This window comes from Oncorhynchus keta, chromosome 32 (assembly GCF_023373465.1).
Source record: "Oncorhynchus keta strain PuntledgeMale-10-30-2019 chromosome 32, Oket_V2, whole genome shotgun sequence".
Lineage (NCBI taxonomy): Eukaryota > Metazoa > Chordata > Actinopteri > Salmoniformes > Salmonidae > Oncorhynchus > Oncorhynchus keta.
This window is the reverse complement of record NC_068452.1, coordinates 10,952,831-10,975,935: the sequence shown is the minus strand read 5'-3', so window position 1 is coordinate 10,975,935 and position 23,105 is coordinate 10,952,831. Positions and strand designations below refer to the sequence as shown.

The 23,105-nt window shown below is 44.4% G+C and overlaps 1 protein-coding gene across 1 annotated transcript; it reads right to left on the bottom strand.

Moving 5' to 3' along the window:
- Positions 1 to 16,137: 16,137 nt before the first annotated feature.
- Positions 16,138 to 21,553, bottom strand: LOC127905933 (zinc finger protein 180-like). The gene is made up of 2 exons (XM_035747036.2): positions 20,996 to 21,553; positions 16,138 to 17,290 (listed from the first exon to the last, which is right to left on the bottom strand). Exons 1-2 carry the CDS (start codon positions 21,339 to 21,341, stop codon positions 16,881 to 16,883), a joined length of 756 nt encoding a protein of 251 aa, XP_035602929.1. The 5' UTR covers positions 21,342 to 21,553; the 3' UTR covers positions 16,138 to 16,880.
- Between the last annotated feature and the right edge of the window lie 1,552 nt (positions 21,554 to 23,105).

The window sequence follows — 23,105 nt, the reverse complement described above, 5'->3', positions numbered from 1 at the left end:
TGGCACAGGCAGGGAGCCCAGCCAACAGCGAGTTGCAGTAATCCAGACGGGAGATGACAAGTGCCTGGATTAGGACCTGCGCCGCTTCCTGTATGAGGCAGGGTCGTACTCTGCGGATGTTGTAGAGCATGAACCTACAGGAACGGGCCACCGCCTTGATGTTAGTTGAGAACGACAGGGTGTTGTCCAGGATCACGCCAAGGTTCTTAGCGCTCTGGGAGGAGGACACAATGGATTGTACAAACCGTTGTACTATAATGAAATGTAATGAAAAAGTTATACTACCTGCGGAGCGAAGTGCCGATGCGACCGCTCGCTCCAACCCGGAAGTTGTAGATGTTTGAAGTTGGTGAGGGAGATAAGTCTCCAACTTCAGTGATTTTTGCAATTCGTTCCAGTCACAGGCAGCAGAGAACTGGAACGAAAGGCGGTCAAATGAGGTGTTGGCTTTAGGGATGATCAGTGAGATACACCTGCTGGAGCGCGTGCTACGGGTGGATGTTGCCATCGTGACCAGTGAACTGAGATAAGGCAGAGCTTTACCTAGTATGGATTTGTAGATGACCTGGAGCCAGTGGGCCTGGCAACGAATATGTAGTGAGGGCCAGCCAACTAGAGCATACAGGTCGCAGTGGTGGGTGGTATAAGGTGCTATAGTAACAAAACGGATGGCACTGTGATAAACTGCATCCAGTTTGCTGAGTAGAGTATTGGAAGCTATTTTGTAGATGACATTGCCGAAGTTGAGGATCGGTAGGATAGTCAGTTTTACTAGGGTAAGTGTGGTGGCGTGAGTGAAGGAGGCTTTGTTGCGGAATAGAAAGCCGACTCTAGATTTGATTTTAGATTGGAGATGTTTGATATGAGTCTGGAAGGAGAGTTTACAGTCTAGCCAGACACCTACGTACTTATAGATGTCCACATATTCTAGGTCGGAACCATCCAGGGTGGTAATGCTAGTCGGGCGTGCGGGTGCAGGCAGCGAACGGTTGAAAAGCATGCATTTGGTTTTACTAGCGTTTAAGAGCAGTTGGAGGCCACGGAAGGAGTGTTGTATGGCATTGACGCTCGTTTGGAGGTTAGATAGCACAGTGTCCAAGGACGGGCCGGAAGTATACAGAATGGTGTCGTCTGCGTATAGGTGGATCAGGGAATCGCCCGCAGCAAGAGCAACATCATTGATATATACAGAGAAAATAGTCGGCCCGAGAATTGAACCCTATGGCACCCCCATAGAGACTGCCAGAGGACCGGACAGCATGTCCTCCGATTTGACACACTGAACTCTGTCTGCAAAGTAGTTGGTGAACCAGGCAAGGCAGTCATCAGAAAAACCGAGGCTACTGAGTCTGCCGATAAGAATATGGTGATTGACAGAGTCGAAAGCCTTGGCAAGGTCGATGAAGATGGCTGCACAGTACTGTCTTTTATCGATGGCGGTTATGATATCGTTTAGTACCTTGAGCGTGGCAGAGGTGCACCCGTGACCGGCTCGGAAACCAGATTGCACAGCGGAGAAGGTACGGTGGGATTCAAGATGGTCAGTGACCTGTTTGTTGACTAGGCTTTCGAAGACCTTAGATAGGCAGGGCAGGATGGATATAGGTCTGTAACAGTTTGGGTCCAGGGTGTCTCCCCCTTTGAAGAGGGGGATGACTGCGGCAGCTTTCCAATCCTTGGGGATCTCAGACGATATGAAAGAGAGGTTGAACAGGCTGGTAATAGGGGTTGCGACAATGGCGGCGGATAGTTTCAGAAATAGAGGGTCCAGATTGTCAAGCCCAGCTGATTTGTACGGGTCCAGGTTTTGCAGCACTTTCAGAACATCTGCTATCTGGATTTGGGTAAAGGAGAACCTGGAGAGGCTTGGGCGAGTAGCTGCGCGGGGGGGGGGAGCTGTTGGCCGAGGTTGGAGTAGTCAGGAGGAAGGCATGGCCAGCCGTTGAGAAATGCTTGTTGAAGTTTTCGATAATCATGGATTTATCGGTGGTGACCGTGTTACCTAGCCTCAGTGCAGTGGGCAGCTGGGAGGAGGTGCTCTTGTTCTCCATGTACTTCAGTGTCCCAGAACTTTTTGGAGTTAGAGCTACAGGATGCAAATTTCTGCCTGAAGAAGCTGGCCTTTGCTTTCCTGACTGACTGCGTGTATTGGTTCCTGACTTCCCTGAACAGTTGCATATCGCGGGGACTATGAGAGAATATTTAGGTAGCACTGTGATTCATTAATCATGTGCTAGTGTAACGGATGTGAAACGGCTAGCGAGTTAGCGGTGGTGCGCGCTAAATAGCGTTTCAATCGGTGACGTCACTTGCTCTGAGACCTTGAAGTAGTGGTTCCCCTTGCCCTGCAAGGGCCTTGTCTTTTGTGGAGCGATGGGTAACGATGCTTCGTGGGTGACTGTTGTTGATGTGTGCAGAGGGTCCCTGGTTCGCACCCGGGTATGGGCGAGGGGACGGACTAAAGTTATACTGTTACACTGCCTTACCTCTTTCCCTTTCTGTCTTTAACACCTCTCTCACCACCTCATGTATATACGACTTGCATCCTTGGTACAACATGATATTATATTCTACTCAATCCATAGGCTTTATTAATGTCATTCAGGCTGTTTTGAAGTTGATACAACTGGCTATGATAGCTGAGGTTCATAGCTAGGTTCTGAACTAATATGTATACCAAACGTTTGGGTCCATACACAGATCGGCGAGATACCTGTATGCCCATGGATGGCATACAAGCTATTTTAAATAATAAACTGCACAATAAACAATAACATAGTTAGCTACGTTATTTCATCTATCTGCATGGCAAATATCAGCAAGGCAAGCTTACCCAATTGTACATTAAATTTGCAGTAAATTCTTCAGCTAGCTAGATTCTATATATCTACTGTTTCACAAAAGGTCAGCCTGGTTTGCTGGTTGTTTCAGGAGTCCCCAAAACAACCAGAAGTTCCATTTTAAACTCATGTCACAACACCCATAATGCCAGCTGGCTGGTTAATGTTAGCTAGTCAGCTAGCTCAATGCAGCTAGTTAGCTGGCTAAATGTTAGCTAGTCAGCTTGCTTGTTGAATAGCTTGTTGAATCGATTTTCGTAAATGAAAAAATAAAAATAATTGTTTGTCTCTACATTAACTAACATTCCTGTCAACTGTACATGTTTCTGCATGATTCGTTATGACCTTATAATCCCTTACATTTGCCTCTCCTAGTATTTCTGTCCGCCATCTTTGCTGAAGAAAGTCGAACAGTCACAAGTGCAGCAGCAGCCTAGGAAGTTTAAGATTCGATGGAATGGTTGACGGAAAAAATTAATCACAGAAAAAATGTATTGACTGATATTGATTTATTTAGGGGGGCTAATGTATATTTTACTTTTAGTGACGTCCCTGATTCCTACCCTTTAACTTTTTGTCCGAAAATAAAATAAACATTTTACTCAACTGCGTTACCCACTCCAGTCAGCAGATGCCGGTGTGCGACTTTAAGGCCATGCTGCTCGTGTGAGGTATAATCTAGTGGACGGAACGTTTCTTTCAACAGCAGCAACAGTTAGTCAGACACCTCGTTAGCTTGCTAGACAAAATAGCTGAACCAATAAAGCTCTTTAGACACTTTGGCCACTGTGTTTTAACCCCCCTTCTGTCGTCTAGTTAGTTATCCGATTTAATTTCATGTTTACGGAGTTGTTGTTATTAGTCAGCTAGTGGGCGGGTTAAGTTAGCATTAGCCTAGCTAACATCCCCGACCATGCGGTCACTAAGCTACTCTCCTTCTGCTAAAGAAGAGGAGGATATCACAGTAAAACAAGAAGTAGAGGGTGAGGCCATTATTGGTTGGTTAAGGTTAAGTTAGCATTAGCGAAAGAAAGAAGAGGAAGACGCGTTCAGATTGAAAGAGGAGGAGGATGTTACAGTAAAAGAAGAGGAGGATGCAGTTTATGGAGTGGAAGAGGAGATGACTGTTACATAAAAAAAGGAAGAAGAGGAGGAACCTGGACACCTGGGCCCGGTTTCCCAAACGCATTTTAAGGCATCCAATGGTTCTAACGGTGAACTTAGCCATGAGATGGTTTTGAGAAACCATTCCCTGATGAACACTAGTAAGTACTGTCTTAAATACAGAGGCACAAACTCTGCAGTTGTTGAACTGATTTTTGGTGTTAAAGCGGAAATCTGCAATTGCTACATCCATATTGTGACTTTATTTATATAATTTATATCATTTATTTATAGCCATTGATTCTTTAAGAATATAACACATGCCTAATGAGCTTAGTTCAACTGTTTTTTTACTATAATGTTTAGAAACAATGTAAATCAACACTGTATCGTCTCAACATGGTTAAAACTATAATGTTGATATCATGGTTGGTCAGTCCTTGCATCCATAGGTCTGTCTGTCTGTAGGTAATTATCCAAAACAGTGGTGGAATAACAGATTTGTTATTGTTTCAACTGCAGATTGCTGGGTTGTTTGGGTTTTTTAAACAGCAACAAAATGGCTGCCCAGAGACCTGGTTTGGTAAACAGCTGAGGATGGGGGAAGGAGAAGTGTAACCACTCTCAAATTCATAGAGAAGGATATTGTAGAAACCGTAACACAACACCTAGTGACCTCATCAAGAAGTTCAGACATCTTGGCGTAACAGTTATAAGGTGTTGATTTTACAGTTGCTGGACCCAGGTTTGAGTTCAGCTCAGTGTTACCCCCAGAATTCACTACAGTATGAATACAAGGACTGGCCATGCATCAGGTCATAATGATAGTTTAACCAGGAGTCTAGGATATATAGTATATTCTAGAATTGCCCATGTAGATTTCCTGTGGGGGTCAAATTATTAGAGCTGTTGATAAGTCATTGTATAATATATTTTTTTTAAATCATGCCCTGACATTAAAGGCAAGACATACCTAGATTCAATTACATTCATTAATTGGTTTGAAACCTTTCGTTTAAACCCTTCTCAAAGTTGGTGCCTTGTAGGTGAGCAAGTCAGTTAAGAACAAATTCTTATTTACAATGACTGCCGACGCTGGGCCAGTTTTGCGCCACCATATGGGACTCCCAATCACGACCAGTTGTGATACAGTCTGGATTTGAACCAGGGTGTTTGTAGTGGCACCTCAAGCACTGAGATGCAGTGTCTGCTGTGCCACTCGGGAGCCCCAGAATCATGTTCCAGTGCTGTCCCCAACTAAAATACATATTGGTCATCTGAGTCATCTGTTCTTTCTACCAATCGCCCCATGTGTTTTTATAAAATCTATATGTACTGAACTTGTCTGATGCTTTAAGCACGCCGTTTGATTAAATAAATTATACACACAAATGACTAGAGGGAGCCAGTCATCAACACAACCCGACCAGAGGGAGCGGGCCGTCAACATAACCCGACCAGGGGGGCGGGCCGTCAACATAACCCGACCAGGGGGGGCGGGCCGTCAACATAACCCGACCAGGGGGGGGCGTGCCGTCAACATAACCCGACCAGGGGGGGCGGGCCGTCAACATAACCCGACCAGAGGGGGCGGGCCGTCAACATAACCCGACAAGGGGGGCGGGCCGTCAACATAACCCGATCAGAGGGGGCGGGCCGTCAACATAACCCGATCAGAGGGAGCGGGCTGTCAACAACCCGACCAGAGGGGGCGGGCCGTCAACATAACCCGACCAGGGGGGCGGGCTGTCAACATAACCCGACCAGGGGGGGCGGGCCGTCAACATTACCCGACCAGGGGGGGTGGGCCGTCAACATAACCCGACCAGAGGGGGCGGGCCGTCAACATAACCCGACCAGAGGGGGCGGGCCGTCAACATAACCCGACCAGAGGGGGCGGGCCGTCAACATAACCCGACCAGAGGGGGCGGGCTGTCAACATAACCTGACCAGAGGGGGAGGACCGTCAACATAATCCGACCAGAGGGAGCCCCCCTCTGCTGCTGGACTTCGTAAATTCTGCCATTCTGCTCCTGAAGTTTTCAGTAATAGACTACACCAGCAGTCGGCACCCTTTTCCACTTGGAGTGCCAATTTATCTGATTTCTACCAATCTGTGTGCCAGTTATGATTTTCCTATGCACATTTTCGTGGAACAGTTTCATTTAAATTAAAATAGTATCTCAAAATCATTGTCTGTTATAAATCTACATTCTATCTAAATCTAAATTAAAATTATACAAATCTAAAAGTAACTTTTCTTGCCATTTCTAACTATGTAAAAACATAAAGCCAACAAACGAAAACATTGCATTCTGCAGGTAGAAAATATCCTGATAAAAATAAATATCCTAGAAATCACATTGGCTGCACATGGCCTGTCTACAACAAACTTGAAACATTGTATTAACTATCAACTGGGTCCTCCGAAACTTGCAAAGTTGTATAAAATATTCTGGGCCCTCAGTTTCCCGCACCAGTGAGTTCTGGACAGACACAGCTGTAGGCTATTTGTGAAAAGGAAAAGAAGTAATCAGGTATTTTATGACATTTCCACTGGATCAGAGCATTACATTTTCCCCTTTTATGCTGAGTGGTTATCGAAAGGGCGAGAGCTGGAAATATTTTATGAAAATGCTCTGTGGAACTATTGTCATTTGCAATTGATTTTAATAAGACTTAGTTTACTTGCTGTTTGAGGTGAAGAAAAATTACCTTGAGAAGCTCCACAACTCATTAGTGGTGGTGCATTAAGACAATCAGAAATACTATCAGACATCCCCAAATGGGCACATTTATAGGCCTACATTTGTGTGCATGCCAGGTAGACTAGTCCTACTACTATATGCGTAATCACGTGTGCGTCCTTACTCAACATTGACAGGAGTGTTTCAAACAAAAGACAATGAATAAATTGACAAAACTGAACCATCTTGTAGGGTCAGGTCTGGGTGGTCTGCCAGGGGCCAGGGGCCGTTTCATTTAGTATCCGTTTGGGTCGGTTGGGGGATGATTGTATTTCACCATAGTATGTTGTACCGAAGTTGACCGACTGAAGGGGAGTGTAACTTTGATTATAATTACACTTCCCTGAAGGTGGGAAACGAGGTACAACACCTGTTTGTTTTTTTAACCTTTCCTGGCTGAACGGTATTAAATCAGAAGGAATAAATCCAGCCTCATTGGCATCACCTGTGGAGCGGGGCTTTTTAGTCATTGTTTGATACTATGTTGGACCTTGTTTCCCTTTCAGTGAACAGTAGTTATAGCCTGGATAATTACACTTGTCATATGATGAACTTCAACTAAAATAAGGAATCTTGCTGTCGGACAGTTTTTGTATTCTGAAATGTATTCCTGAACTATGCTCATTTAGTGGCTCACCAGATAATCGCTGGGAAAACAGTTTTCATGGGCACAGAAATACGCCAGGCCCATCCCCCGGTCTGCTCAGTTTCAGTGGACCCTAGAGTTTGCTAAACAATGATTTCCCAGACATCTTGTAATAAGATGGCGTAGCACTACGAACTGTTTGTTTTAAATGTTTTGCACCGTTGTATATTGTGCAATAAATTTCAATCTTTTTCCATTTTTAAAAATAAGCACCAGTTAGCCTGACCCAGGTGCATCGGATCTGCAATTTTTTTAAACAAAATGAACTCCAGCTACAATAACCAGCCAATTGGTCTAGCTTTTTAGCTTTTTAGTCATTGTTAGCCACTGCCACGGCCTTTACCTTTTTAGCTCAGACACCAGCCGCTTTTAGCCTGGATAATACCTGCCAGTCTGCACAGCGCGATATCAACCCTGAGCATATCGGGACTGATCTCCATGTCAACATGGAGCCCCGCCGATCCATCACGACTGGTCTGCCGACACAATTACGTCCGATGTGCCCTTCAACCGGCCTTTGCCAGACGTCAGTGACGCCCTTGTCCCTAAGCTATCACCAGTTAGCCTCGAGCCAGGCGCATCTCCCGGCTAGCGTAGTAATGACTACCTAATGGCTTCCCTGGTTCATATATTGCTGTTCATTGGACCCTATGATCACTTGGCTACATAGCTGATGCCTGCTGTACTGTTCATTAATCACGGTACTCCATTTAGTTTATTTAGTTTATCTGTCGGCCCCAGCCTCGAACTCAGGACCTGTGTGTCGTTAACTGACCTTCTCTGCCCATTGTCGTGTCTTTGGCTATGCCGGATTAAGTGATATGACATGCTATTCTATAAAATAATTCCTCTGTAATTAATATTACCTGATTGAGCTAATCATGTAAATGTAATTAACTAGAGAGTCTGGGAACCACAAAAGAAGATTTATAGAGCTGTTATCTTCCGAATAAACTCTTAAAGACCTAGTAATATTTTACATCAATAGCAGTCAATATTAATCGTCACCTTAATTCAGCCTCATCTGAAAGTTGTAAATTCTTGATTATCTTCACGAACCCTGGCTAGCAAGTTGAATCAGCAATACAAAATTGTGTTTAATTATTTATTTACTAAATACCTAACTAACACACATAATTAATCATAACTTGATTACAAATTACGTCATAAAGCAAAACGTCCCTAGCGGGCAGAACAGATATGACGGCTTGTTACACAAAAGAAAAGGGGCTGGGTTTGAGTGAAAGAGCGGGAAGACTGAGTAGCAAAGGAAGGAGCTGTGCTATCGTAAATACAGTATCTTATGCAATCTAAATGACTGCCCATTTGGAAAATGAAAATGCAATAAATATTTACTCTTGGCTGCGCTTCGGTAGGTTGGTGGTAGATGGAAGGCCGTGTTGCCAAACCGAGTCCTTTGTCCTTTTGAAGAATGTCTCTGGTGGTCAATTGGATACGTTGTCGTAACGTCGTTGTGTGATAGACGGGATACTCTCTGTTCCTTCCTAACCCTCGTTTGCAACTGCTGTTGCTAACTCAACGGCTAGGAGGTATCACTTCTCTAGTGATTAAGAGTCTATAGTTCATACCATTCGCACCCAAAGCTCACGCTGAGGTTGGCTTAGTACTGTAGTTGACATGTTCGTCCTTTTAACGCAGAGGCTGCAGACCTCACCTACTTGGAAGAGAAGGTTACATATTCATCAAGGCTTTATATAGTGGAGCGAGAAGTGTGTCTGAATAGTTTTATAAACCATGTCTCGTCACAGGGGCGGGCCACTGATTGAGCAGAGCCCCAACCCTATGAAAACCCAATTCTCACATTTTAGAAGCTAAAATCACATTTCATTCCATCACAAATCATTTCATATTCAAACATTTAAGTTGAACAACAATTCCATGTGAATCTGATAACTCTGATGTGTAGACTTTCCACTGTACAGTTTGTCATATCATTGATGAGTGTCTCAGGTGACAACCGAACTGACATCAAATTCATTAAGTACCACCTCATATGTGTCGTGGAGGATCGTTACAAAATATAACACTTACAAGAACTTGTGAATTCAATATAGGCTTTTAATACAAACATATCAGAAGCCTAGACGGTCCGTGGAACACACCCTTTTCCAGAGCACTCACTCTGATTTATACACATACAACATATGAGTCCATCCCACATGCAAATGAAGTTACTTCCCTCAGTCCATCTGCCACCATTATCTTTCAATCTGTGCTTCCTGCTTGTTCACACCCAATAACGCCATATCTGCTTTCAGTCAAGTTATAATGGTGACAGGACCTCTTCATGTCCCAAAAATAATACATGCCCATCTTATCCTATGGGCCACTTATGTTTAGCTTGTCCTTATTAGGACGAGTAGATTATGTGTCTCTTCTCTTCATGTCCTAAAAATATATGCCCTATGTCTATAGTCCATTCGTTGGTCATTTGGCTGACCCCCTCCTTTGTGTGTCCCTCTGACCTCGGTATGTCCAGCTGTCCTATGCTCTCATGGCCTTACTTTGGTTTCCTGTCCTATACAATAGACAATGTATTTTACCAGAATGGCAAATGCCCTCTAAGTGTATCTTCCTCTTGTTTGTCCCTATATGTACAGCTTGCCCCCACATATGCTCAATTGGTCGGCTAACGTCATGACACCGTTCATCACCATTTTACTGGTTGTTGTTGTCTTAGCTAGCTCTCCCAATCAACACCTGTGACTGCTTTATTTCTCTCTAATGTCAATATATTTTTTATACTGTTGTTTAGGGTAGTTATAATTGTTTTATTTTACTGCGGAGCCCCTAGTCCTAATCAACATGCCTCAGAGAACTCTTTTGTCACACCTCCCACACTTGCAGTGACCACACCTAGCATAACTGGTGCCTCCAGAGATGCAACCTCTCTTATCGTCACTCAATGCCTCGGTTTACCTCCACTGTACTCACACCCTACCATACCCCTGTCTGTACATCATGCCTTGAATCTATCTGACCACGGCCAGATATCTGCTCCTTTTATTCTCTGTTCCCAACGCACTAGACGACCAGTTCTGATAGCCTTTAGCCGTACCCTCATCCTACTCCTCTGTTCCTCGGTTGATGTAGAGGTTAACCCAGGCCCTGTGTGTCCCCAGGCGCTCTCATTTGTTGACTTCTGTAACCCTAAAAGCCTTGGTTTCATGCATGTTAACATCAGAAGCCTCATCCATATGTTTGTTTTACTCACTGCTTTAGCACTCTCCACCTACCTTGATGTCCTTCCCGTGTCTGAATCCTGGCTTTGGAAGGCCACCAAAAATTCTGATATTTCCATCCCCATCTACAGCATTTTCCGTCAAGACAGAACTGCCAAAGGGGGAGGAGTTGCAATCTACTGTAGAGATGTCCTGCAAAGTTCTATCATACTTCCCAGGTCCATGCCCAAAAAGTTTGAGCTTCTAATTTAAAAAAATAATCTCACCAGAAATAAGTCTCTCACTGTTGCTGCCTGTTTCAGACCCCCCTCAGCTCCCAGCTATGCCCTGGACACCATATGTGAATTGATTGCCCCCCATCTATCTTCAGAGTTCGTTCTGTTAGGTGACCTAAACTGGGATATGCTTAATACCCCGCCCTTCTTACAATCCAAGCTAGATGCCCTCAATCTCATACAAATTATCAAGGAACCCACCAAGTACAACCCTAAATCTATCTGTAAACATGGGCACACTCATAGATATCCTGACCAACTTTCCCTCCAAATGCACCTCTGCTGTTTTCAATTAGGATCTCAGCAATCACTGCCTCATTGCCTGCATCCGTTATGGGTCCGCGGTCAAACGACCACCCCTCATCACTGTCAAACGCTCCCTAAAACACTTCTGCATGGAGGCCTTTCTTATCGACCTGGCCCAGATATCCTGGAAGGATATTGACCTCATCCCGTCAGTAGGGGATGCCTGGTTGTTCTTTAATTGTAATTTACTCACCACCTGAAATGAGCATGCCCCTTTCAAAAAATGTAGAACTAAGAACAGATATAGCCCTTGGTTCACTCCAGACCTGACTGCCCTCGACCAGCACAAAAACATCCTGTGGCGTACTGCACTAACAGCTCCCCACCCCCCGCAGATATTTCCCCAAGCCTCCCTAGCTTCTCCTTCACCAAAAACCAGATAGCTGATGTTCTGAAAGAGTTGCAAAACCTGGACCCTCTCTCTCTCGCCGCCATTGTGGCAACCCCTATTACTAGTATGTTCAACCTCTCTTTCGTATTGTCCAAGATTCCTAAAGATTGGAAAGCTTCCGTGGTCATCCCCCTCTTCAAAGGGGGTTACACTCTAGACCCAAACTGTTACAGACGTATATCCATCCTGCCCTGCCTTTCAAAAGTCTTTGAAAGTCAAGTTAACAAACAGATCACTGACCACTCTGAATCCCACCGTACCTTCTCCGCTGTGCGATCCCGTTTCCGAGCTGGTCACGGGTGCACCTCAGTCACGCTCAAGGTACTAAACGATATCATAACAGCCATTGATAAAATACAATACAGTGCAGCCGTTTTCATCAACCTGGCCAAGGCTTTCGACTCTGTCAATCACCGTATTCTTATCAGCAGACTCAACAGCTTTCGTTCCTCAAATGACTGACTCGCCTGGTTCACCAACTACTTCTCAGACAGAGTTCAGTGTGTCAAATCGGAGGGCCTGATGTCCGGACCTCTGGCAGTCTCTATGGCGCCGACAGAGATGGCCGCCTCGCTTCGCGTTCCTAGGAAACTATGCAGTTTTTTGTTTTTTTACGTGTTATTTCATTACATTAGTACCCCAGGTCATCTTAGGTTTCATTACATACAGTCGAGAAGAACTACTGAACATAAGAGCAGCGTCAACTCACCATCAGTACGACCAAGAATATGACTTTTGCGAAGCGGATCCTGTGTACTGCCTTTCACCCAGGACAACGGAATGGATCCCAGCCGGCGACCCAAAAAAACGACTTCGTAAAAGGGGGAAACGGAGCGGTCTTCTGGTCAGACTCCGGAGACGGGCACGTCGTGCACCACTCCCTAGCATTCTTCTCGCCAATGTCCAGTCTATTGACAACAAGGTTGATGAAATCCGAGCAAGGGTAGCATTCCAGAGGGACATCAGAGACTGTAACGTTCTTTGCTTCACGGAAACATGGCTCACTGGAGAGACGCTATCGGAATTGGTGCAGCTAGCGGGTTTCTCCACGCATGGCGCCGACAGAAACAAACATATTTCTGGTAAGAAGAGGGGCGGGGGCGTATGCTTCATGGTTAACGTGACGTGGTGTGATCATAACAACATACATGTACTCAAATCCTTCTGTTCACCTGATTTCAAATTCCTCACAATCAAATGTCGACCGCATTATCTTCCAAGGGAATCCTCTTCAATTATAATCACAGCCGTATATATTCCCCCCAAGCAGACACATCGATGGCTCTGAACGAACTTTATTTGACTCTTTGCAAACTGGAATCCATTTATCTGGAAGCTGCATTCATTGTAGCTGGGGATTTTAACAAGGCTAATCTGAAAACAAGACTCCCTAAATTTGATCAGCATATCGATTGCGCAACCAGGGCTGGAAAAACCTTGGATCACTGCTATTCTAACTTCTGCGACACATATAAGGCCCTGCCCCGCCCTCCTTTCGGAAAAGCTGACCATGACTCCATTTTGTTGCTCCCTGCCTACAGACAGAAATTAAAACAAGAAGCTCCCGCGCTGAGGTCTGTTCAACGCTGGTCCGACCAATCTGATCCATGACTGCTTCCATCACGTGGACTGGGATATGTTTCGTATTGCGTCAGACAACAACATTGACGAATACGCTGATTCGGTGAGCGAGTTCATTAGAACGTGCGTTGAAGATGTCGTTCCCATAGCAACGATTAAAACATTCCCAAACCAGAAACCGTGGATTGATGGCAGCATTCACGTGAAACTGAAAGCCCGAACCACTGCTTTTAATCAGGGCAAGGTGACCGGAAACATAACCGAATACAAACAGTGTAACTATTCCCTCCGCAAGGCAATCAAACAAGCTAAGCGTCAGTATAGAGACAAAGTAGAATCTCAATTCAACGGCTCAGACACAAGAGGTATGTGGCAGGGTCTACAGTCAATCACGGATTACAAAAAGAAAACCAGCCCAGTCACGGACCAGGATGTCTTGCTCCCAGGCAGTCTAAATAACTTTTTTGCCCGCTTTGAGGACAATACAGTGCCACTGACACGGCCCGCAACTAAAACATGCGGACTCTCCTTCACTGCAGCCGACGTGAGGAAAACATTTAAACTTGTCAACAAAATCAAACCCCACACCCTCTAAATAACAAAAAACCGCCCTCCTTTTAACATTATTCCTTAACCCCTAACATTTAGACTAAAAAAGAAACCGAACTATTCATTTAATTATTAACAACAAATAAAACCCCCAAAAGCCAAAGAAAAAACAGGAGACTCACCCGTCCATCCCAACCCATGACCCAGGCAGTGTGTTGGGTCCTCCCTCCCCCACCCACCACCCCCTCCCTGTTTGCCTCGGGGCTGCATGTAGGGGACCCCATCTCCTCAAACAGGAGTTGGGATCCCTCTAACAAACAGCCCACCGACCCCTCACTGGAGTCATCCACTAAAATGCAAGGGGCTGAGGCAAACCGGGAGGACAAATACCCCCGCCACTCTCTTAGCCCCCTCCACACCCCCTCCCTCTCTCACAACCTGCCAAGCTCCCCCTCTTCATCCCTTTCTTCTTTGGTGAAGGAGGTAGCGGGGAGACACAACGTCCCATCCCCGCTAAATCCTCCACCAAATCCTAATTTCGACCTCGAGGAAGCCTGGCAGGCTGTCCCCCACTCCTTTCCCCCATCTCCCCCTCCCACCCCCTCACCTCCCTCCGTCCCCGTCACTGTCACCACTCCCTCTTCCACTCCTTCTCGCACCACTGTCCCTCTCCCTCTTCTCCGCTCCTTCCTGTTCTTCCGCCTTCTTTTTCTTCTCTCCTTCTTTTTCCTTCTTTCCATCTTCACTCCTCTTTCTTTTCGCCTCTTCCTTCTTCCCTTCTTCGTCCTTCTCCGTCCTTTCCCCTGTGCCATCCGTACAATCCGCACGCGTCCTTTCTTTTCTCCCCCCATCCCCCGCTCCCCCCCCAGCTGCAGACGCGTATGACCTGTGACGAGCCAGGCAATCACGCCACAGGTGTTCTCGGGAGCCACACCCGTGGCAAGCCTTGGGCTCGTCACACTCCCTGGCCTCGTGCTCTTCCGACCCACAAAAGCGACACTTCTTGTTGCTGCACGAGGCCAGGGTATGGCCGTAGGCCATACAACGCCTGCAGAACGGGGGCTGACGTGCATAGTAGAGTGTTCCCCTGTCAGCCCCCAGGGAGAACATCGCCGGAGGATGGAGGTAGCCATCCACACTCTTCGGGGACTCCCTGAGTAACGCCTGGAAGCCTCTCTTCCCATTCCAGAAACCCAGGGAGTCCCTGAGGTACCTCGCTGAAGAGACATTGTCCATGTACCTCCCCAGAAAGGCCCTCACTTCTTCGTCCTTCACGTGCGGATTGTACATGGTTACGGTGACCACCCTGAAGTTGTTTCATGCCAGGCTGGTCACCGTGTAATGACACAGGGGACCTTCTTTCCTTTCCTTCACCGTCTTCATAATCTCATTGTGTTTTTCTTCCAAATATAGGGTTACATCAAACCCCTTCTCCATTGGGTTCCCCTGAAGGCAAAGAACATCTCTAACCTTCAATTTTAGGTGCCCCATTAGGATGTTCCTCCCGAAGGTTTCTCTCCCCCAAGGCTCCATCTCTTTTCCCCGCCAAGAAAAGCGCACCGTGTTGGCCAGTCCAATCCCCGGAACCGACGGTCCAGATGTACTTTGCGCCATCTCCTCACGGGCGATTGGCGCACCCGTCCCACCACCTCAAACTTTTTTACAGGAATCAAATCAAAAAAGAAAATCCAAAAAGGTGGAGCAACTGAAGGTGTTGACTCTCCACATCTATCAAAACAACTGGAGCACTGAACCAGATACTCTTAAATAGAACCTGGACCAGCTCAGGTGAAACACCTTCCCACTAATGAGATGAACAAGCCAGCACAGGTGTAACACATACTGACTAACGAGGTGACACCAATCAGTGCTCCCTACGTGCTAACAAGCTATACATGTTAAGGAGCTGTACGTGCTAACGAGCTCGATGTGCTAACGAGCTCGACGTGCTAAAGTCCAACCTCAAAACATAAATGGAAAAATACAAAAACTGTAAATCAGCCACCAAGTTGTCTGACTTCAAAAGAAACCTCCTGCAACATCCGTAGTAACTTTCCACCTCACTGCAGAGCTTCTCTCTCTTTTCAGGGTTCATTCGATTGGCATGTTGTTTGATCGGGGCCCAGTACCCAATGTCATGCTCTAGTACATTTGGGTTGGCACATCTGAGAATGAACCCTGATATTCTAAAAGCAGGGAAACAAGGTCAATATAATTGTACCAAAAAATTGTCAGTTGTTTGCATAAATATAAATAAATATCACTACTAAATGTTACATGAATTGGAAATTTTAAATATTTGTTTGCACAGTCTTATTTTCAACGGCTTTTCAATTACATTTTGCTAGGTGGGATAGCCCCAATGTTAAAACACAGTTTTAGCGTGTCCAAATCAATAACAAATATGCAGAAATAGTTTGGGATAAATTGAAAACCTAAACATAACATGTGCAATTTACACACAAACATCTGACACAATAATCATATTACTTGTATTTTATTAAACAAGCTCCTTATAAACTGCACAAGAACCAAAAACGCTGTTGTTTTGACAAGTAGCAATAAATAACTGATATCAATTAGGGGGGAAATCAGGTTGTACGTGCTGTTGAAACTAACACAACTAAACAAAACACATTGAAATAGGATATATATTTTACCTCACTGGTTAGAGGACAACCTGCAGAAGACAGTCAGCTACATTTTGGAGTGGTGCATTTAAATTTAGGGGTCGCTAAACAAAGGAACACAACACTTATTTGTCATCATTCATCGATATCATATTGAAATCAATTGTGCGAGAGGAGGGAGATGAGGTTGCATGTCCTGTTAAAACTAACAGCTTCAAAATCACACGTAATCTGGGAATAATGTGTACATCATTGGTTAGAGGACAATTTGTAGAAAACAGCTAACTACATTTTGAAGTGTTGCATTTTGATTCAAGTGGGTCACCAACATGGTAAGTGTAACACAGCTCTTATTGTGTTAGTCACTTTTTGTTAAATCACATAAATAGTACTCTTTCAATTCAGAGCCTGGATTTCTCCCAAGGCTAATATCTATATAACGCTAAAATCAATTGAATGGGTCAAACGTTTAGGGTTCTACATTGTGAAATTCCTTAAAATACTCCTACAACAATGTTAAAAACATTCTACATTGTGACATTTTTTCATTGATAACACAAAATAGTTCCATGTATTTTCTGATGTTTGAACAGAGATCCTTTATCAAATTATCTCTTGTCACACTGATCACAGCTATAAGATTTCTCTCCTGTGTGTGTTCTCTTGTGTAGAGTCAGATGGCAAGATGAACCATAATTTTTCCCACATTGAACACATCTGTAAAGTTTCTCTCCTGTGTGTATTCTCTGGTGCACTGTCAGCTCTCCAGATTGACAAAAACTCTTCCCACATTGATCACAGCTATAAGGTTTCTCTCCTGTGTGTGTTCTCTGATTAATTTTAATGCCTGATGAGGTGAATCTCTTCCCAAAGTCAGAGCAGCAGTGAGTTCTCTTCCCTGTGGATCTCTGCAGGTGTTTATTGAGGTGTTCTGATCTGGAGAGACTCTTCTCTGTCTCTTCAGCATCACGAGGTTGTTGAGGCTCCCCAGAGGATCCACGATAGTTAAGTATCTCTCCTGTGTGAACAACAAAGTCAGACAGATGATTAAAGGCTCACAACAGCGGTAATCCACTGTAAAAGGTGATTACATTTACATTTACATTTAAGTCATTTAGCAGACGCTCTAATCCAGAGCGACTTACAAATTGGTGCATTCACCTTATGACATCCAGTGGAACAGCCACTTTACAATAGTGCATCTAAATCTTTTAAGGGGGGCTGAGAAGGATTACTTTATCCTATCCTAGGTATTCCTTAAAGAGGTGGGGTTTCAGGTGTCTCCGGAAGGTGGTGATTGACTCCGCTGTCCTGGCGTCGTGGGGGAGTTTGTTCCACCATTGGGGGCCAGAGCAGCGAACAGTTTTGACTGGGCTGAGGCGGGAACTGTACTTCCTCAGTGGTAGGGAGGCGAGCAGGCCAGAGGTGGATGAACGCAGTGCCCTTGTTTGGGTGTAGGGCCTGATCAGAGCCTGGAGGTACTGAGGTGCCGTTCCCCTCACAGCTCCGTAGGCAAGCACCATAGTCTTGTAGCGGATGCGAGCTTCAACTGGAAGCCAGTGGAGAGAGCGGAGGAGCGGGGTGACGTGAGAGAACTTGGGAAGGTTGAACACCAGACGGGCTGCGGCGTTCTGGATGAGTTGTAGGGGTTTAATGGCACAGGCAGGAGCCCAGCCAACAGCGAGTTGCAGTAATCCAGACGGGAGATGACAAGTGCCTGGATTAGGACCTGCGCCGCTTCCTGTGTGAGGCAGGGTCGTACTCTGCGGATGTTGTAGAGCATGAACCTACAGGAACGGGCCACCGCCTTGATGTTAGTTGAGAACGACAGGGTGTTGTCCAGGATCACGCCAAGGTTCTTAGCGCTCTGGGAGGAGGACACAATGGAGTTGTCAACCGTGATGGCGAGATCATGGAACGGGCAGTCCTTCCCCGGGAGGAAGAGCAGCTCCGTCTTGCCGAGGTTCAGCTTGAGGTGGTGATCCGTCATCCACACTGATATGTCTGCCAGACATGCAGAGATGCGATTCGCCACCTGGTCATCAGAAGGGGGAAAGATGCCAACAGCGTAGCCATGATGTTATACAACAATTGACTTCTGTAATGAATGTTAACATTATTCGACAATTGTCTTAAAATGAGCAAGAATAGTAATAACTGATTACACATATAGCAGTAGGACTCGTCTACCTGGCATGCACACAAATGTAGGCCTATAAATGTGCCCATTTGGGGATGTCTGATAGTATTTCTCATTGTCTTAACGCTGCAAAACTAATGAGTTGTGGAGTTTCTCAAAGTCATTTTTCTTCACCTCCAAACAGCAAGTTAACAAAGTCTAATCAAAATCAATTGCGAATGACAATAGTTCCTCAAAGTATTTTTGTAAAATATTTCCAATTCTCGCCCGTTCGATAACCACTCAGCATAAAAGGGAAAAATATAATGCTCTGATCCAATGGAAATGTCATAAAATACCTGATTACTTCTTATCCTTTGCACAAATAGCCTACAGCTGTGTCTGTCCAGAACTCACTGGAGCAGGAAACTGAGGCCCTAGAATATTTTATACAATGTTGCAAGCTTGCTAACCAAGTTTCCTGACCCAGTTGACAGTTGATACAATGTTTCAAGTTTGTTGTAGACAGGCCATGTGCAAGCAATGTGATTTCTAGGATATTTATTTTCATCAGGATATTTTCTACCTGCAGAATGCAATGTTTTCATTTGTTGGCTTTATGTAGGCTATTTTTTTTAGATACTTGACAATGGCAAAAAAAAGTTACTGTTAGATTTGTGTCATTTTAATTTAGATTTAGATAGAATGTAGATTATTCACAGACAATCATTTTGAGATACTATTAGTCTATCTATCTTTAGTCTATTAGTTTATTACTGAACATTTCAGGAGTAGAACAGCAGAATTTATGAATTTACGAAGTCCAGCAGCAGAGGGGGGCTCCCTCTGGTCGGGTTATGTTGACGACCGGCTCCCTCTAATCATTTGTGTGTCTTATCTATTTAATCAAAACGGCGTGCTTAAAGCATCAGACAAGTTCAGTACATATAGATTTTATAAAAACACATGGGGCGATTGGTAGAAAGAACAGATGACTCTTGGTTGACCAAGATGTATTTTAGTTGGGGACAGCACTGGAACATGATTCTGGGGCTCCCGAGTGGCACAGCAGACACTGCATCTCAGTGCTTGAGGTATCACTACAGACACACTGGTTCAAATCCAGGCTGTATCACAACCGGCCTTGATTGGCAGTCCCATAGGGCGGCGCGCAATTGGCCCAGCGTCGTCCAGGGTAGGCAGTCATTGTAAATAAGAATTTGTTCTTAACTGACTTGCCTAGTTCAATAAAGGTTACATTTAAAAAAAAAAAGAAAAATTGTATTTCATGACAAACCGTCAAGGCACCAACTTTGAGAAGGGTTTAAAACAAAGGTTTCAAACCAATTAATGAATGTAACTGAATCTAGGTATGTCTTGCCTTTAATGTAATGGCATGAAAAAAACTTGGCTGAATATTATACAATGACTTATCAACAGCTCTAATAATTTGACCTCCACAGGATATCTACACTGGCAATTATAAAATATACTATATATCCTAGAAACCTGGTTAAATTATCATTATGACATCATGGATGAATTCTAGAATATAGTATATAGCCTAGAAACCTGGTTAAACTATCATCATGACATCATGGATGGATTGTAGAATATACTATATAGCCTAGAAACGTGGTTAAACTATCATTATGACATCATGGATGAATTCTAGAATATACTATATAGCCTAGAAACGTGGTTAAACTATCATTATGACATCATGGATGGATTCTAGAATATACTATATAGCCTAGAAACGTGGTTAAACTATCATTATGACATCATGGATGAATTCTAGAATACACTATATAGGCTAGAAACCTGGTTAAACTATCATTTTGACATCATGGATGAATTCTAGAATATACTATATAGCCTAGAAACCTGGTTAAACTATCATTATGAGATCATGGATGGCCAGTCCTTGTATTCATAGTGTAGTGAAATCAGGGGGTAGCCCTGAGCTGAACTCAAACCTGGGTCCAGCGACTGTCAAGTCAACACCTTGTGACTGTTACGCCAAGATGTCTGAACTTCTTGACGAGGTCGCTAGGTGTTGGCTTGCGGTTTCTACAATAGCTTTCTCTATTAATTTGAGAGTGGTTACACTTCTCCTTCCCCCATCCATCAGCTGTTTACCAAACCAAGTCTCTGGGCAGCCATTTTGTTGCTGTTTAAAAAACCCACACAACCCAGCAATCTGCAGTTCAAACAATAACAAATCTGTCATTCCACCACTGTTTTGGCAATAAGATGAGTATGGGGTTGGAGAAATGTAACTACAGACAGACAGACCTATGGATGCAAGGACTGACCATCCATGATATCAACATTATAGTTTTAACCATGTTGAGGCTATACAGTGTTGATTTACATTGTTTCTAAACATTAGAGTAAAAACAGCTTATTTGGGGATCTGATGGGGTACAACAGTTGAACTAAGCTCATGAAGCATGTGTTATATTCTTCAAGAATCAATGCTAGAAATAAATAATTTAAAAGTCACAATATGGATGTAGCAATTGCAGATTTCCCCTTTAACACCACACATCAGTTCAACAACTGCAGAGTTTGTGCCTCTGTTTCTAAGACAGTACTTACGAGTGTTAATCAGGGCCCTGTTTCCCAAAACCATTTTACGGTTAAGTTTACCGTTAGAACCATTGGATGCGTTAAGATGCGTTTGGGAAATCGGGCCCAGATATCCAGTTTCCTCCTCTTCTTCCTCATTTTTCAATGTAACAGTCATCTCCCCCTCCTCCTCCTTCACTCCATAAACTACATCCTCCTCTTTCTCTTCCTCCTCTCCTTTTACTGTAACATCCTCCTCCTCTTTCACTCTGAATGCGTCTTTTTCTTCTTTCACAGTCACGCCCTCACCCTTTACTTCTTGTTTTACTGTGATATCCTCCTCTTCTTTAGAAGGACAGTAGCTTAGTGACCGCATGGTCGGATATGTTAGCTAGCTAGGCTAATGCTAACTTAACCAGACCGCTAGCTGACTAATAACAACAACAAAGTAAATATGAAATAAAATTTGGATAACTAACTAGACGACAGAAGTGTGTTTTAAACACAGTGGCTGATATACACGAAAGCGCTGTTGAAAGAAGCGTTCCGTCCACTAGATTATACGTCACACCAACAGCATCGCCTTAAATTCCCAGACCGCCATCTGCTGACTGGAGTGGGTAACGCAGTTGAGTAAAATGCACATTTAATATTGAGGCAAAAAGTTAATGGGTAGGAAGCATGAGTTTTTACTCACCAGTGTAACAACACAGTGTGGTTAAAGACTTAGTAAGCTAGTTGTATTGAAGATCTGGTTTCCTATAAGCACAAACAGTTATGGTTTTGCAGCATTACATATTTATTCACTTATATCCAGATATCTTTGAAACTACCCACAATGCACTATGTCTCAACATCATATGGAGGATCCACTCTGTGCTACCGAGTTTGTATGCTACCTCGGTAGCTAGCTCAAGCTTGCAAACGTTAGCCACACCTCATGCTTTTCATGCACTGTGAGGTTGTGTTATCTAGAGGGAAACCGTTTACACGGTAGGCTCTGGTGCCATCTTGCTGTGGGCTCAAAATGAAAGAGAAAATCTTACCTGCTTGATCCTTTTTCTTTTGTTAACTTTTCGGCAGTGATGTTATGTTTGATTCCCGGAGCATTGAAATCGCTAAGTATAGAACTGTTTCGTGTTGGTGTTAGGCTTGCGTCAATTGAATCTGGCATCAGGACAAAAGGTGACACGGAGTCACTGAGAATCTTCTATGTTTTTTATTATTAGTCAAGCAATAAATGGTAAATGCAATTTTCGTATATACAGGTTCACTGTAACACCACGCAGGGCAGAACAGAGAATTAACTAGTTCCTGAGAAAGTTATTCTAATATACTCTGACAGAAGTAGTTCACACTTCTGAGCTGGCCTATCAGAGTAGAGGCTGAGCGTGGTTTAGACTCACTCAGCCTATCGTTGCAGCACAAGCTGGTCCCAGTCCCCAAGGCGCTCCCGTTGGCAGGTGTAGTTGTTGCTGTGCAGATTATCTTCTGGGCCAAAACTCTGGATACAGTTATCACACATCTGGCTCCTGTTATTGTCTAACAAAAGACAGTTTGTTTTCACAACACTATGCACTGTATGTCTCCCCCACAACTCATGATAACTGCCTACACCCAAGGTTAGCCATAGCCTTCACGCTAGTCACACCATATGTTGCAAAATGCTACTTCCAGCACACACAGACACCCTCATGATAGGCCAAGCATATTTTCAACCCTCACTTTGGTCATTTTTTTGTTATCTTGTCTTAGTGTTCTGAGATAATATAAATATGAACATGGACACTTACCACGCTGCACCTTGGTCATCTTCACCTTCTTCCACCTACGAAAACCGTTGCAGAACTACCCACCAAAAAAGGACCAAGCAGCGTGGTAACCAGGATCAGTGTGGAATGGACTCATGGACATTGGAGGACGTTCTGGACGGGAAGGGTTCCTACACATGGGAGGAGATCCTGGCTGGAAGGGATCGCCTCCCATGGGAACAGGTGGAGGCAGCCAGGAGAGTGGAGGCAGCAGGTAAAGGAAGACAGCGCTTTGAGGGAACACGGCTGGCAAGGAAGCCCGAGAGGCAGCCCCAAATATTTATTGGGGGGGAAACACACAGGGAGTGTGGTTAAGTCAGGTAGGAGAC

Coding starts and splice junctions, on each gene's coding strand:
- LOC127905933 (XM_035747036.2), bottom strand. CDS start 21,341: ATGCGGTCACTAAGCTACTGTCCTTCTAAAGAAGAGGAGGATATCACA. Junction 17,291..20,995: donor CAGGGCCCTGATTAACACTC/GTAAGTACTGTC, acceptor TTGTTCACACAG/GAGAGATACTTAACTATCGT.